The sequence below is a fragment of the Zonotrichia leucophrys genome, chromosome 7 (genome assembly GCF_028769735.1).
Source record: "Zonotrichia leucophrys gambelii isolate GWCS_2022_RI chromosome 7, RI_Zleu_2.0, whole genome shotgun sequence".
Taxonomy (NCBI): Eukaryota; Metazoa; Chordata; class Aves; order Passeriformes; family Passerellidae; genus Zonotrichia; species Zonotrichia leucophrys.
In genome coordinates this window covers 29,792,884-29,805,893 of record NC_088177.1, presented here as the reverse complement: position 1 = coordinate 29,805,893, position 13,010 = coordinate 29,792,884, and the positions used below count along the sequence as shown (strand labels likewise).

Here is a 13,010-nt window from a genome sequence, read left to right as displayed (position 1 = left end):
GGGCAGCGGAGGCCAGCCGGGGCAGCATAGCCAGAGCATTAGCAGTAAGCAGGGAAAGTTAATCCCTGGCCCCAGAATGCTCCTATTGGGAGCTAACACAACTACAGCTGGAGCCAGACACTGCTGTTCAGAGCCTCCAGAGCTGGGCACTGCAGGATAGGGATCCGCACAGGCAGGCAGGCAGCGGCACGGGTACAGGCAGAACTCTGCTGCCCATGAAGAGGGAGGGAGATGCCCAGACTGGGAAGCTGCCGGACCTTGGGAGGCAGGAGCAGCAGCTCTGCTCTGGTAGGGGTATGCAGAGCATGGGGACTGCACAACCACCCCAACACTGAGAACATCCCCAGCCCAGGGGGGAGCCTTGGCTAGAGGGGCTCATTGGGGCACCAGGAGGTGGGCTACCCACAGAGAGGGGGTAAAAAATGAGATGCAGACAAGCAGTTTGACAGGGAGCATTGCCCTCCTTTAATCCTCTCACCACACACAGCAGTACAGCAGCTGCAGGGTCCGTGCCATGCTGGGTGCCATTGCAGGGTGCACCCACTGCACCAGACACCGGGCACACTCCTTGCCCTGGATGGTGACCACAGGGGCAGGGCTGCACTGCTCCCAGTGCTTCAACCACTATCTTTCCAGGCAAGTCCACCTACCCTTGGGCTGCACTTGAGGAGAAGACCTAAAAGCTGCCGTTCTTTTCTTGCTCAGACTAAATCTGCTCTCCTGAGCTCCAGGATAGAACGCGGGGCCATATATCACATGAGGAAGCAGTTCCCACCCCTGGCTGGAGCAACGAGTGGGGTGGGATGTGTGCCACGGCACCAGGGACTAGACCCCAGGGCTCTTACCTGCACAGGTAGCAAGCTGGAGCTGGAGCAGAGCACTGGGAGGAAGCATAGCAGCACCAGTAGCAGGGCTGAAGCACTCACCACACACCTGACCTGGCAAGAAACCGATACAGCGGGGGCGATACTGGGACACACAGAGGCTCTGAAACGGTTTATTGCAAAGGGTTTGCAGGTAACACAGGGAAGGAGCGTGGTCCTTTTTTGGCTGAGGCTTCTTTACTCCTCACCCTCTTCTTCATCCTCGTAGGAGTCCAGGCCCACTTCCTCGTAATCCTTCTCCAGAGCGGCCATGTCTTCCCGCGCCTCGGAGAACTCCCCTTCCTCCATGCCCTCGCCCACGTACCAGTGCACGAAGGCGCGCTTGGCGTACATCAGGTCAAACTTGTGGTCCAGGCGAGCCCAGGCCTCGGCGATGGCCGTGGTGTTGCTGAGCATGCAGACGGCGCGCTGCACCTTGGCCAGGTCCCCCCCTGGCACCACCGTGGGGGGCTGGTAGTTGATGCCCACCTTGAAGCCCGTGGGACACCAGTCCACAAACTGGATGCTGCGCTTGGTCTTGATGGTGGCGATGGCGGCGTTGACGTCCTTGGGCACCACGTCCCCACGGTACAGCAGGCAGCACGCCATGTACTTGCCATGGCGAGGGTCACACTTCACCATCTGGTTAGCCGGCTCAAAGCATGAGTTGGTGATTTCGGCAACCGACAGCTGCTCGTGATAAGCCTTCTCTGCAGAGATGACAGGGGCATAGGTGGCCAGGGGGAAGTGAATGCGAGGGTAGGGGACCAGGTTGGTCTGGAACTCGGTCAGATCCACATTCAGGGCTCCATCAAACCGTAGTGACGCTGTAATGGAAGAGACAATCTGGCTGATGAGTCTGTTCAAGTTGGTGTAGGTTGGGCGCTCGATGTCCAGGTTGCGGCGGCAGATGTCGTAGATGGCCTCGTTGTCCACCATGAAAGCACAGTCTGAGTGCTCCAGTGTAGTGTGGGTGGTGAGAATGGAGTTGTAGGGCTCCACTACAGCAGTGGAGACTTGTGGTGCTGGGTAGATGGAGAATTCCAGTTTGGATTTCTTGCCATAATCAACTGAGAGTCGCTCCATCAACAGGGAGGTGAATCCAGAGCCAGTGCCACCTCCAAAACTGTGAAACACCAGGAATCCCTGGAGGCCTGTGCACTGGTCAGCCTGTGGAGAGAGATGAGGAGAGATTACTCTGAGACACATTTCTTGTGACAGTCCGGCTGTCCATAAGTCCCTTCAGGACCTGGTGTATCCCTGCCCTGGTCAGCTGCATATCCCACTCAGGGCGCCGCATGGCCTGTAGTGTGTTCTGAGCCCCAGCAGGATGCTGCACCCCAGTCCAGGGAGATACAGCCCCTCTCTGCAGTCACTCACCAGCTTACGGATCCTGTCCAGCACTTGATCAATGATCTCTTTGCCAATGGTGTAGTGCCCACGGGCGTAGTTGTTGGCAGCATCCTCCTTGCCAGTAATGAGCTGCTCAGGGTGGAAGAGCTGCCGGTAGACTCCTCCCCGAACCTCATCTAGGAGAGAACAGGGGCAGGTTGAGCCCAGGGGAGGCAGCTGCTTTGAGCCGGCCGCCAGGCAGACACGTGGGTGCTAGCAGCCATCCCTCACCTTGGCTCCGCCTGCCCCCGTGGCATGGCCAAGGACCCACACGTCAGCAGAGCCAACACCAGCATCAAGTTTCTCTGGCATGAGGAGGTGGCTGCCACCTCCCTGCGCAGCTCAGCTTCTCCCACCCTTCAGGAGCTGCCTGCCCACAGCGCAGCAAGAGCTGCCGTGCCGGTTGGGCTGGTTTCTCTCTGTGCACATGTGGTACAAGCACCGCTGACTCTAGGACACTTCAAGAACAAAAGCAGGTGCTCATGTTTGTGGTTCTCCTGGGGAAAAAAAAAGGAGCCTCGGGTCGAACCCCTTGCAGGATATTTTCAGAAGACCACGGGCACCAGCTGACTGCTACCCACCCCTGGGGGCACCTCAGGCTGTGTGAACTCCAAGGAGCATCCTGCAGTGGGCTGTTGCCCAAAATAATGACCACTATCAGAGCCCAGTTAGTTTGCACTCACCAATCACGGTGGGCTCCAGGTCCACGAAGATGGCCCGTGGCACGTGCTTGCCAGCCCCAGTCTCACAGAAGAAGGTGGTGAAGGAGTCGTCCCCCCCGCCGATGGTTTTGTCGCTGGGCATCTGCCCGTCGGGCTGGATGCCGTGCTCCAGGCAGTACAGCTCCCAGCACGTGTTGCCCATCTGGACGCCGGCCTGGCCGACGTGCACGGAGATGCACTCGCGCTGCGGAGGGGAGGCAGGGTCGCATCCTGGCACAGCTCTGCCCTGCCTGCTCCAGGGCGGGCTCTAGCTGGTGCCAGTGCCTCACAGTCACCCATACCGGACCTGCTCTGGTCAGTGGTCCCAGAGAGGACATTTTCCTTTGGGTGACCTCCTGAGGGACTCCCCATAGCTGTTGTTGCTCTCAGCCATGCACAGGCACCATGCTGGATCAAAAGCCAGATTTGGCATCCCTCTGGCCCCTGCCCTCGCTAGGGGCCACCAGTTCAATGGACTCTGGCTGGGCCTGTCCACCAGCAGTAAGGGGAGCAGAGCCTGGCTCAGCTACTCTGCCGGGGTCCCTGGCAGCCTCAGCCCCTTCCCTGTGCAACAGCAGTCCAGTGAGGAGCTCAGCTGACAGGTACACACACTTAACCCATGAGGGGCAATCAGCATGGGCAAACCCCTCTGCCTGCTGCTCCAGAGCCAGATAAGCAGTATCATGGGGTCAGGGGCCTTGGGGACACAAGGGTGGTAGGTGGCAGCCAGGTAAGGGCTGGCAATGAATAGCAGCAGTTTCTGAGGCAGCACAGATTCCCTGGCCTACACAGTCCCAACCCTGTGCTGCAAAACCCGTGTTGGCAGAAGTGCTCCGTGAGGAGCAGGCTGTGAGCTGGAGATGTGCCTCATGCACTCCATTCAGGATGTGCAGGCCTGGTCCGCTACTCCAGCATCCCTCCTCTGCTGTCCCTGGCACCCGCCTCTGCTAGTCCTAGCATCCCTGTTTGACTGCTCCCGGTATCCCTGCCTCCCTGAGCAGGACACCCCGACTCAGCCTCGAGCTCCTGGAGCAATTCTCTCCTGCATCCCCCGACTGCACAGTGCCCTTAGCCGCGATGGGGTCCGTGCCCCGGTGCAGCACTCGGGGAGGACAAGGGCTCCTTCTTGCTGCGGGAGGGCCAAGAGCAGCTCCAGCCACAGGGAGGAAGGGAGTAGAGCCGGGGCAGGTTCCCCGCAGGGCCCGGGCAGCGCTGCGGCGGGCAGAGCGCTGCGCTGCGCCTTCTGGCACGGCCCCGGCCCACTCCTGAGCCGCTAAATATAGAAAGCTGCGGCCCCGGGCGAGGGCAGCGGCCACTGCCCGCTCCCGAGAGCGTCCGCAGCCCGCTCCGCCGCTAACAGCCGCCCGCGGGACGGGACTGCAGCGACGGGACCCCCACAGCCTTTCCCCGCCGCCAGCCCCGATGGGCGGGCGCTGCCGCGGGGAGAGCCCCGCCGAGCGCCCCGCTCCTGCCCCCGGTGCCCGGAGGGCGCCTCCGCCCTCCGCAGCTGTCCCCGTCCATCCGCGGCCACCGCTGCCCGCCGGAGAGGTCACCCCGCGTCCCCAGCGCCATCCCGCGCTGCGCCGCCGGTGGCGGTGGCGGTGGGGGGGGGGGCAGGCGCCCCGGTGCCGGTGGCGGCGGGGAGGGGGGCACAGCGCGATGGGGGCGCGGCTGCCCCGGGTAGGGGCCGGCAGCGCTGCCCAAGGTCACGGCGGGAAGAAGGGGGCGCGTCGCGGCGGCTCCAGCGGGCACGGCGCTGCGGGGGCACTGCCGGGGGTCCGGGCGCGCCCCCGCCGCCGTGCCCGCCCCCGGCCCGCACTCACCATGTTGCGGCGGGCGGTGCGGGCTGTCCCGGGCTCGGTGCGGCGGGGCTCGGCGCGGAGCTGCGGCTGCTGCAATCCCCGCCGCAGCGCTCTCTTATAGGTGGGAGGGGCTTGTGCCGCCCCGCCCCCTCATTTGGGTACACTTGCATGCGGGAGGGAGTCCCCCCTCGGGGGCCGCGGGAGCCTGGCGGGGTCCTCCCGGCTGCGGAGGAGCCCCGAGGTGCGCGGCCCGAAGCCGCTCCCCCTTCTCTGCCCGAAGGAAGGCGGGGGCAGAGGCCGTGGCTGTCGGCAGGAGGCCTGGGGACCAGCCCGCAGGGGTGACGGGCCGTGCTGAGCCACCCGCACCGGAGGCAGAGCAGGTGGAAGAGTCCCTAACCCGTTCTGCTACCAGCTCCCCCAAGGATGTGGGAAGACCCCGAGTCCCCCTGGGCCTCTAGATCAGGAGAAAGGAGGAGAAACACGATAGAGACACGAATCAGATTCAGGAGCCCAGTTTGTCCCCCAAACCTCCCTTCGCCAATGATGCTCTGGGAGGCTCCAGCCAAGGTTTGCCCTTCTCTCCCGGTGGGGACAGACAGGCAGTGCTGCACAACCCTTCGAGGCTGCAGATCTGCATGACAAATCTGGGCTGCCAAAAAAGGGTCATTGCAGCCTGCTTGCTGTTAATAACTTGTGACTACATTCAGAGCAGCAGCTCTGTTTGAGCCCTGGCCAGTGCAGCCACTCCTGCCAAGGCCAGGGCTGATCCTGCTACTGAGGATGCCTGGACATCAGCCTTGAGTGCTGCCTGAGCAGGGAGAGGGCTCTGTCTTTGATGCCAGGACCTTGGGTCACACAGCTACCCCTCCCTGGCCATGGGGATGGATGGCCCTCTGCTGCTCAGCAGCAGGCCAGGAGACACTACTGGGTCCCTTGTCCAGGTCAGAGGTGCAGGATAACTTCTAGAAAAAGCTATAGGACACAATTCCAACTCCAACATCCTTCTGGTGGCAGTCATGTCTGTGAAGACACAGGAAGATGTCAGCAATGAAATTACTCGGACCAGATTCCCTCCTTTCCCCTCAATCAGACAAGACATAAGGAGTGGATCAGAGCAGCACCTGATTTGAGGGGCAGTGACTCCTGCCCTGGCATAGCAGCAGCAGGCACCACTCAGTCTGAGCCTGGCGCTCCAGTCTCGGGCAAGCAGAGCGGTGCCAGCAGCCCTGCGCAGAGGGATGAGTCCCTGGCTGTGCTCCAGCAGCCAGGGCTGGCCCCCACTCTCCCCTCCAGCTGACACGGGTGCATGCTGGGAGGAGGAGGGCAGGGGAGGACAGCCCCCGTGGGTCGATATAGCTGGAGCATTAGTGGTAAGCGGGGAAAATTAATCTCTGGAAACAGCACACTGGATAATGGGTAAGAGAAATCTCCAGTTTGCAGCTGGAGCCAGGAGCTGATGCTGGGATTCCTTACCAGCAGGCAGGGCAGTGACAGGACTCAGAATGGGGACAAATGCAGAAGATGATCTGGGCCGGGTGGAGTGGGGCCACATGCCCCAGGGGGAAGGCAGAGCACTGGCGCAGCAGGGCAGGCTGAGGGCAGAGGTACTCCCAGACAGAGGACACCATGCCTAAGTTTGGTAATTCTATCACATCAGCAGCACTCCTGCAGATCCCTTTGGTGGACGTGCTCCAGCACCTTCCTAGAGCCTGCCATGTGTCCTGGACAGATCCCTCTGCTATGGGGCTCTCACACAAGGGGAGATCTGCAGCTGGAGAAGAGCTGGGAGGAAGCATAGCAGCACCAGTAGCAGGGCTGAAGCACTCATCACACACCAGACCTGGCAAGAAACCGATACAGCTGGGGCGATACTGGGACACATGGAAGATCTGAAATGGTTTATTGCAAAGGGTTTCTGCAGACAATAGGGGCAGGAAGCATGGTCCTTTTTAGGCCTGTAGCTTCTCTACTCCTCACCCTCATCTTCATCCTCGTAGGAGTCCAGGCCCACTTCCTCGTAATCCTTCTCCAGAGCGGCCATGTCTTCCCGCGCCTCGGAGAACTCCCCTTCCTCCATGCCCTCGCCCACGTACCAGTGCACGAAGGCGCGCTTGGCGTACATCAGGTCAAACTTGTGGTCCAGGCGAGCCCAGGCCTCGGCGATGGCCGTGGTGTTGCTGAGCATGCAGACGGCGCGCTGCACCTTGGCCAGGTCCCCCCCTGGCACCACCGTGGGGGGCTGGTAGTTGATGCCCACCTTGAAGCCCGTGGGACACCAGTCCACAAACTGGATGCTGCGCTTGGTCTTGATGGTGGCGATGGCGGCGTTGACGTCCTTGGGCACCACGTCCCCGCGGTACAGCAGGCAGCACGCCATGTACTTGCCATGGCGAGGGTCACACTTCACCATCTGGTTAGCCGGCTCAAAGCACGAGTTGGTGATTTCTGACACTGACAGCTGCTCGTGATAAGCTCTCTCAGCAGAAACCACAGGAGCATAGGTGGCCAGGGGGAAGTGAATGCGAGGGTAGGGCACCAGGTTGGTCTGGAACTCGGTCAGATCCACATTCAGGGCTCCATCAAACCGTAGTGATGCCGTGATGGATGACACAACCTGGCTGATGAGTCTGTTCAAGTTGGTGTAGGTTGGGCGCTCGATGTCCAGGTTGCGGCGGCAGATGTCGTAGATGGCCTCGTTGTCCACCATGAAAGCGCAGTCCGAGTGCTCCAATGTACTGTGGGTGGTGAGAATGGAGTTGTAGGGCTCTACCACAGCAGTGGAGACTTGTGGTGCTGGGTAGATGGAGAATTCCAGCTTGGACTTCTTGCCATAATCAACGGAGAGTCGCTCCATCAACAGGGAGGTGAATCCAGAGCCAGTGCCACCTCCAAAACTACGAAACACCAGGAATCCCTGGAGGCCTGTGCACTGGTCAGCCTGTGGAGAGAGACAAGTAACATTCCCTCACGTTCTGACTTGGCTGGAGGGAAGTTTCAGACTTTTGTGTAGCTGCAGATTCCTCCCAAGGTGCAGCAGAGCTCACGCCACGCTCCCACCCCGAATGATGCTGCACCCCAGTCCAGGGAGACACATCCCCTCTCTGCAGTCACTCACCAGCTTACGGATCCTGTCCAGCACCTGATCAATGATCTCCTTGCCGATGGTGTAGTGCCCACGTGCATAGTTGTTGGCAGCATCCTCCTTGCCAGTGATCATCTGTTCAGGGTGGAAGAGCTGCCGGTAGACTCCTCCCCGAATCTCATCTAGGAGAGAGTGGCAAAATTGATTCGCTAACTAGATCTGGGGAAAGGTAGCAAGAGCGCTCTTGGGAATGTCCTGCAATGGGCTGTTGCCCAAAATAATGACCACTATCAGAGCCCAGTTAGTTTGCACTCACCAATCACGGTGGGCTCCAGGTCCACGAAGATGGCCCGTGGCACGTGCTTGCCAGCCCCAGTCTCACAGAAGAAGGTGGTGAAGGAGTCGTCCCCCCCGCCGATGGTTTTGTCGCTGGGCATCTGCCCGTCGGGCTGGATGCCGTGCTCCAGGCAGTACAGCTCCCAGCACGTGTTGCCCATCTGGACGCCGGCCTGGCCGACGTGCACGGAGATGCACTCGCGCTGCGGAGGGGAGGCAGGGTCAGAAATGCAATCACTGCAGGAAGTGCACAGCCCTGGAAGCACTGGGGCAAGCCACGCTGCCCTCGTGTCTGGGCGCCTGTGTCCATTTCAGTTTTCTGCTTTCTCCCACATCTAGTGCTCTGCCTCGCATCACTGCACTGACCACCTCAGGGGCCCAAGGAGATGCAGACCCATCTGCAGCAGCCCAGAATATCAGGCCACCCATCCCCTGGACTGGCCTCACCCACAGCCCTGGATAGCATCCAGTGAGCATCTCCATTGCCCAAACATCCATGTGGCATAAGGGCTGAGGCCCTGCAGCATCTGGCACAGCCCCTGTTGCTATTCCAACAACAGAGCTGGAGGCTGAGATGGCTGAGCACCTCCAGGACACTGGGAACTGAGGGCACTGAGGATGGGTGCCCAGCAAGAGGGGGGATTTACAAACATGAATGGTTGCCATGCTCTGAGGCTCAGCTTCCCTAAATTAGCTCTAGAGGGGGAGGAAGCGTTAGCTGCACTTTTTAAGTCAACAGAAAGGCTGAGGTGGGAGGGTCTCCTAGCTCACAGCTTCAAGGGTCCCCCAGGAGAAGCCAGGTGATGGTGGACTCTACCACCTCACTCCCTTCAGAGGAGGCACCCCAGAGCCTGCAGTTCTTTTGGTAAGAATGAAAGTATTCAGTGTCTTAGACCTGCTGTTGCCAGGGATTTGGATGTGTCATCAGGCACAACTGAGTCAGAGGAGCATCCAAATCAAGGCGGATTCCCAGAGCCTGGTGCCCCAGTATGAGTCAGCTGGCAGGAAGCTGGTGGAACCAGCCATTTTGCAGGAGCAGGGCAATGGCTGCTGTCCCACAAAGTTGCACAGGATGCAGCATGTCCTGGCTCTCTGCACCTAAAGTGCTCTCGGTGCTGCCTTTCAGAGCCAGCAGAGACAGTGAAGGATGGCAAAAAAATTAGCCCTTGATAGCCATGGTGAGAGGCAGAAGGCCATGTCCTCACCTTTCCCAAAGCTGAGGTGCAACAATAGCAAAGCAATACCCCACCTATCCCTCCCAGCAGGTCCATAAATGTTGTGTAACACAAGAAGCTAAGGGTAAGACCTGAGGACTTAAGACCTGAGGTAAGTCTTCCAAGATCCTCTACAGAAGGGCACAGAAAACACTTGGCACAGATGCAAGCACATCAAGGAAGAGGAGATGAGAGAGGACTGCTCCCCGGCAAGGGACCCTGTGATTTAGCATGGGGGTGGCAGAGGGTTATGCTGCTCACTGCACTTCAGCCCAACAACAAGCAGCAGCCAGACCGGCTCTGTGGGACCCAGCGCTGACACCAGGCTGGGCAGAGCCCAGCAGCACCAGGACACAGCACTGCTGCTCTCCAGCCAGTAGACTCTGCCTTCTCCACGGCAAAGTCTGGCACAGGAAGGGCTGGGAGTGCAGATCCGCGGGACAGCAGGCAGGGTGCCCGGGAAACCTTGGGGCTGGGATGCTCTCCAGGGCAGCTGGAGAGCTCATGAGGCAGAGATGGCCGCAGGACCACGGCGGCAGGGCAGCCTGGAAGCCCACCCACCGTGATGCCCACCCTTGGAGCAGGCAGTGGGTGAAGGAAGCCACAGCTTACTGCCGGAGCTCAGCTGTGGGCCGGCAGCGTGGGGGGCTGGCAGACTCCCCGCACCGGGGATGGCACCGCGGGACACGGGCAGGAACCGACACTACTCAAAGTGGCAGAGGGATGAGACGTGGCGTCCCCGCAGCCGGGGGACTCGCTGGTGGCCTCCTTGCCACGGGTACAAGGGGATGCCTGAAGAAGGGGGGCTGCTGAGAGCCGGGGAGGGAGCAGCTCAGGAAGAGGCTGAAGCCAGGCAAAGGCAGGGGAGCACGGCGGGCATTCCCGTGGCCAGCTGCCCGCATTGCTGGGCTCCGGGCAGAGCCCTCCGGGAAGGCGCGGAGAGCCCGGCCCGCTGCGGGGAGCACCGGCGGGACCGGGGGGAGGGAGCAGCCGGGGCTGGCACTCACCATGATGCCGCCGCTGCCGCACGAGCCTCCTGTCCCGGGACTGCCGCAGCTCCGCGCTCCGGGACGGCCCCGCCGCCGCCGCCTTATACCGGGGGCGGCACCGGCGCTCCGGGGCGGGCCGCCCCGCCCGAGACTGCCTTAGCGCTTTCACAGATTTGCGTGCATTGCGCATATTTGCATAGATTTGCATAGATGGGGCTGTGCTGCCTGGCGGGTGCACTCGTGGGGCATTCGGGGAGCAGCATCCCCTCAGTGGGGCTCCCGGGGGTCCCCCCGAGGAAAGGGCAGTGGGGCATAAGTGCTGTTCCTGCTGCGCTTGCCAGTCTTGGCAGAGGGGTTCTGCTGAAGAACAGAGAGGGCCCCTTCCAGCTTGGTGTCCTGCTGGTGAAAGACACCATCCAGGCACAACCAGGAGAGACTTTGGGGGCTGAAGCAGGAAAACCAGCAAAGAGCTTGGCCAGGTCCTCCCTCCTGGTGGGCTTAGGTGCTGATGTGATCCTTGAGTGAGCCAGGTCTCTGGCAGCCATCCAAGGCTTCTTGAAAAACACCGGAGAATCTCTGGAGGAAACCCTGGTGGAGGAAACCCTCCAGAGACGAGCCCAAACTTTCCTATCCTCTTTGGAGATCACTGAAAAAAAAGCAGGAAAACTCAGTCCTGTCCTTTGTGTCAAGCCCCTCAAGCACAGTTGTGCCCCAGGGCTGTGTTGAAAGCCCTGCCTGACACAGGGCTGCTTCTCCATCCTGGCTCTGCATTACCTTCACTGGTTTGATCTGATCTCAAAGCTTTATGAAATTAATAGTGAGGGTGCAGGGAGAGCTTGGAGCACCTTGGAGGGTTTGATTGGAATCTACAGTGACTTCACTGATGTCTGGCCTTACTACAAAGAATAATGTGTCCTACCCCTTCCAAAATACTCAAAGCATCCACTGTGGTGCAGAACCAGCCCTGCATCTGCCTCAGCACTCCGACTTAATGATTTTTCACTGAAAAGTGCTGTCATCTCTCAGCTTGATCTGAAAATTGAAAGCTGGACCTAAATCATCCACCCACAATAGCCTTTCTTTGTGCCTGAGTCACCTGGAAAGTGTCACCTTCACTGATGAGCATGTGAAAAGTGACTGATTGCAAGAGCACTACTGCAAAGCCTGTGCTGGTGTCTAAGCAACACATTTTTGAGACCTGATTAAATGGCTGAGCCAGAGGATCAGAGTGGGTTTAATCAAGTTGATGGGAAAATATTGAGTTTTGTGTTGTGGTTTTTTTTTTCCCCACAGAAATGCCCCAGGTAATAAGTGCTGCTGAACCTGCAGAGGATTCTGTGGTGACTGGATAACTCTGGAAATGCCTCTCTGTGGTATAAATGTCCTTTGAGTGACCTCAGAGATCACTAGATAACACAGACCATGCTGATGCAGACAGTCCATGAGAGTGAGAGAGTAATTGGTAGCACTAAGGCATCAAAATTTGAGCCCCAGAAGTTAATTGGAGTGAAAAGGAGTGATGGTATCATGTTCCCTGTGAAAATCTTCACCAAGGTGTTCATTGTAACATGCAGTGGATGCCAGGGAGTCACTTCTCACTGGGTGTGTCCTGGAACCCTCCTTAATTCCACGGTGCAAATTAATTCTGGGGCATTTATAGCACAAATGCCTTCAGCATGCTTGGAAGCAGAGCTAGGCAGCCAGCAGCATGTCAGGCTGTGCAGTTCACCCAAATTCTGAAGATTCATATAACGATCTGGTGGTACTCAGGGGTGCAAAATCATGGATCAGTTTATGTTCCATGGTGGTGGAGAGTTGAGAGTGAAATGTCCCTGATTTGTCAATGCTGCAAATGTGTGTTCACAGTGAAAATACCCACTCAGAGGCTGTTTTGTTGGGCAATCAGAGTGGGAATAACTGACAAGAGAGCCGTGAGTCATTGGGAGCTGCGCATCCCCACGTGCCTCTGATCTGAAATGCCCAAACAGATGTCTAAGCTTTTTTGAAATGCTTAAGAACATCTGGCTAAATCCAGGGAGCACCAATCAGCTGCATCTTGTCAGTGCCTAACTGCTCAGCAGCCTGCCAGATGCTGGTAGCAGCAGCCTGAAAGCACACAGCAGAGGCTGAGCTCACTCTGGCTGGATTTGTCCTGAGGCAACCCCTCTCTTGCAGGGATGTTACCCACACATCTAAGAAAGCCTTGCAAATGTTTTCAGACAACATCAGAAGTCACACGATTACAAGAATTGCTCAGGAAACATTTTCATCGATGCTCAGAACATAGTTAGACCCTGCATCAGCAACCAGAGAGAGATGCAAATAGCAAACAAGGAGAATTCTAGGCTAAAGAGTCAGAAGTCAACCATCTCTTTAGTGAAGAATGGGAAAAACACTGAAGATACCTGAGGGGCAGAGCCCTGCCTGCTGCAGGGGAAGCCCCTGCTTGCCACCGTCAGAAACCAGCCAGCTCTTGGCAGGTACTGGCTGGTGCAAGAACATCTCTGAGCAGAGCTTGCAGTTACCCAAACAAAGCCTCTCTCTCTATAGCTGTCTTCCAGAAGTATGTTAAAGACTGCCACACCTAAAGCACCCAGAGCTGAAACTGGGGAGGAGATGAGTTCAGAGCCC

The 13,010-nt window shown here is 58.7% G+C and overlaps 2 protein-coding genes across 2 annotated transcripts; both read right to left on the bottom strand.

Moving 5' to 3' along the window:
- Positions 1-441: 441 nt before the first annotated feature.
- LOC135450015 (tubulin alpha-5 chain) lies at positions 442-4,889 on the bottom strand. The gene is made up of 4 exons (XM_064717595.1): positions 4,780-4,889; positions 2,939-3,161; positions 2,244-2,392; positions 442-2,033 (listed from the first exon to the last, which is right to left on the bottom strand). The coding sequence occupies exons 1-4, from the start codon at positions 4,780-4,782 to the stop codon at positions 1,062-1,064; spliced, it is 1,347 nt and encodes a 448-aa protein (XP_064573665.1). The 5' UTR covers positions 4,783-4,889; the 3' UTR covers positions 442-1,061.
- A 1,752-nt stretch (positions 4,890-6,641) lies between these two features.
- LOC135450016 (tubulin alpha-4A chain-like) lies at positions 6,642-10,496 on the bottom strand. Its single transcript, XM_064717596.1, has 4 exons — positions 10,398-10,496; positions 8,157-8,379; positions 7,874-8,022; positions 6,642-7,696 (listed from the first exon to the last, which is right to left on the bottom strand). Exons 1-4 carry the CDS (start codon positions 10,398-10,400, stop codon positions 6,725-6,727), a joined length of 1,347 nt encoding a protein of 448 aa, XP_064573666.1. The 5' UTR covers positions 10,401-10,496; the 3' UTR covers positions 6,642-6,724.
- Positions 10,497-13,010: the final 2,514 nt, after the last annotated feature.

What these genes read in the sequence shown, in the direction of transcription:
- LOC135450015 (XM_064717595.1), bottom strand. An exon ending in CCTGGAGCCCACCGTGATTG is followed by an intron (nt 2,393 to 2,938) that starts GTGAGTGCAAAC and finishes GTTCTCTCCTAG; the next exon opens with ATGAGGTTCGGGGAGGAGTC. An exon ending in TGGACAGGATCCGTAAGCTG is followed by an intron (nt 2,034 to 2,243) that starts GTGAGTGACTGC and finishes CTCTCTCCACAG; the next exon opens with GCTGACCAGTGCACAGGCCT.
- LOC135450016 (XM_064717596.1), bottom strand. An exon ending in CCTGGAGCCCACCGTGATTG is followed by an intron (nt 8,023 to 8,156) that starts GTGAGTGCAAAC and finishes ACTCTCTCCTAG; the next exon opens with ATGAGATTCGGGGAGGAGTC. An exon ending in TGGACAGGATCCGTAAGCTG is followed by an intron (nt 7,697 to 7,873) that starts GTGAGTGACTGC and finishes CTCTCTCCACAG; the next exon opens with GCTGACCAGTGCACAGGCCT.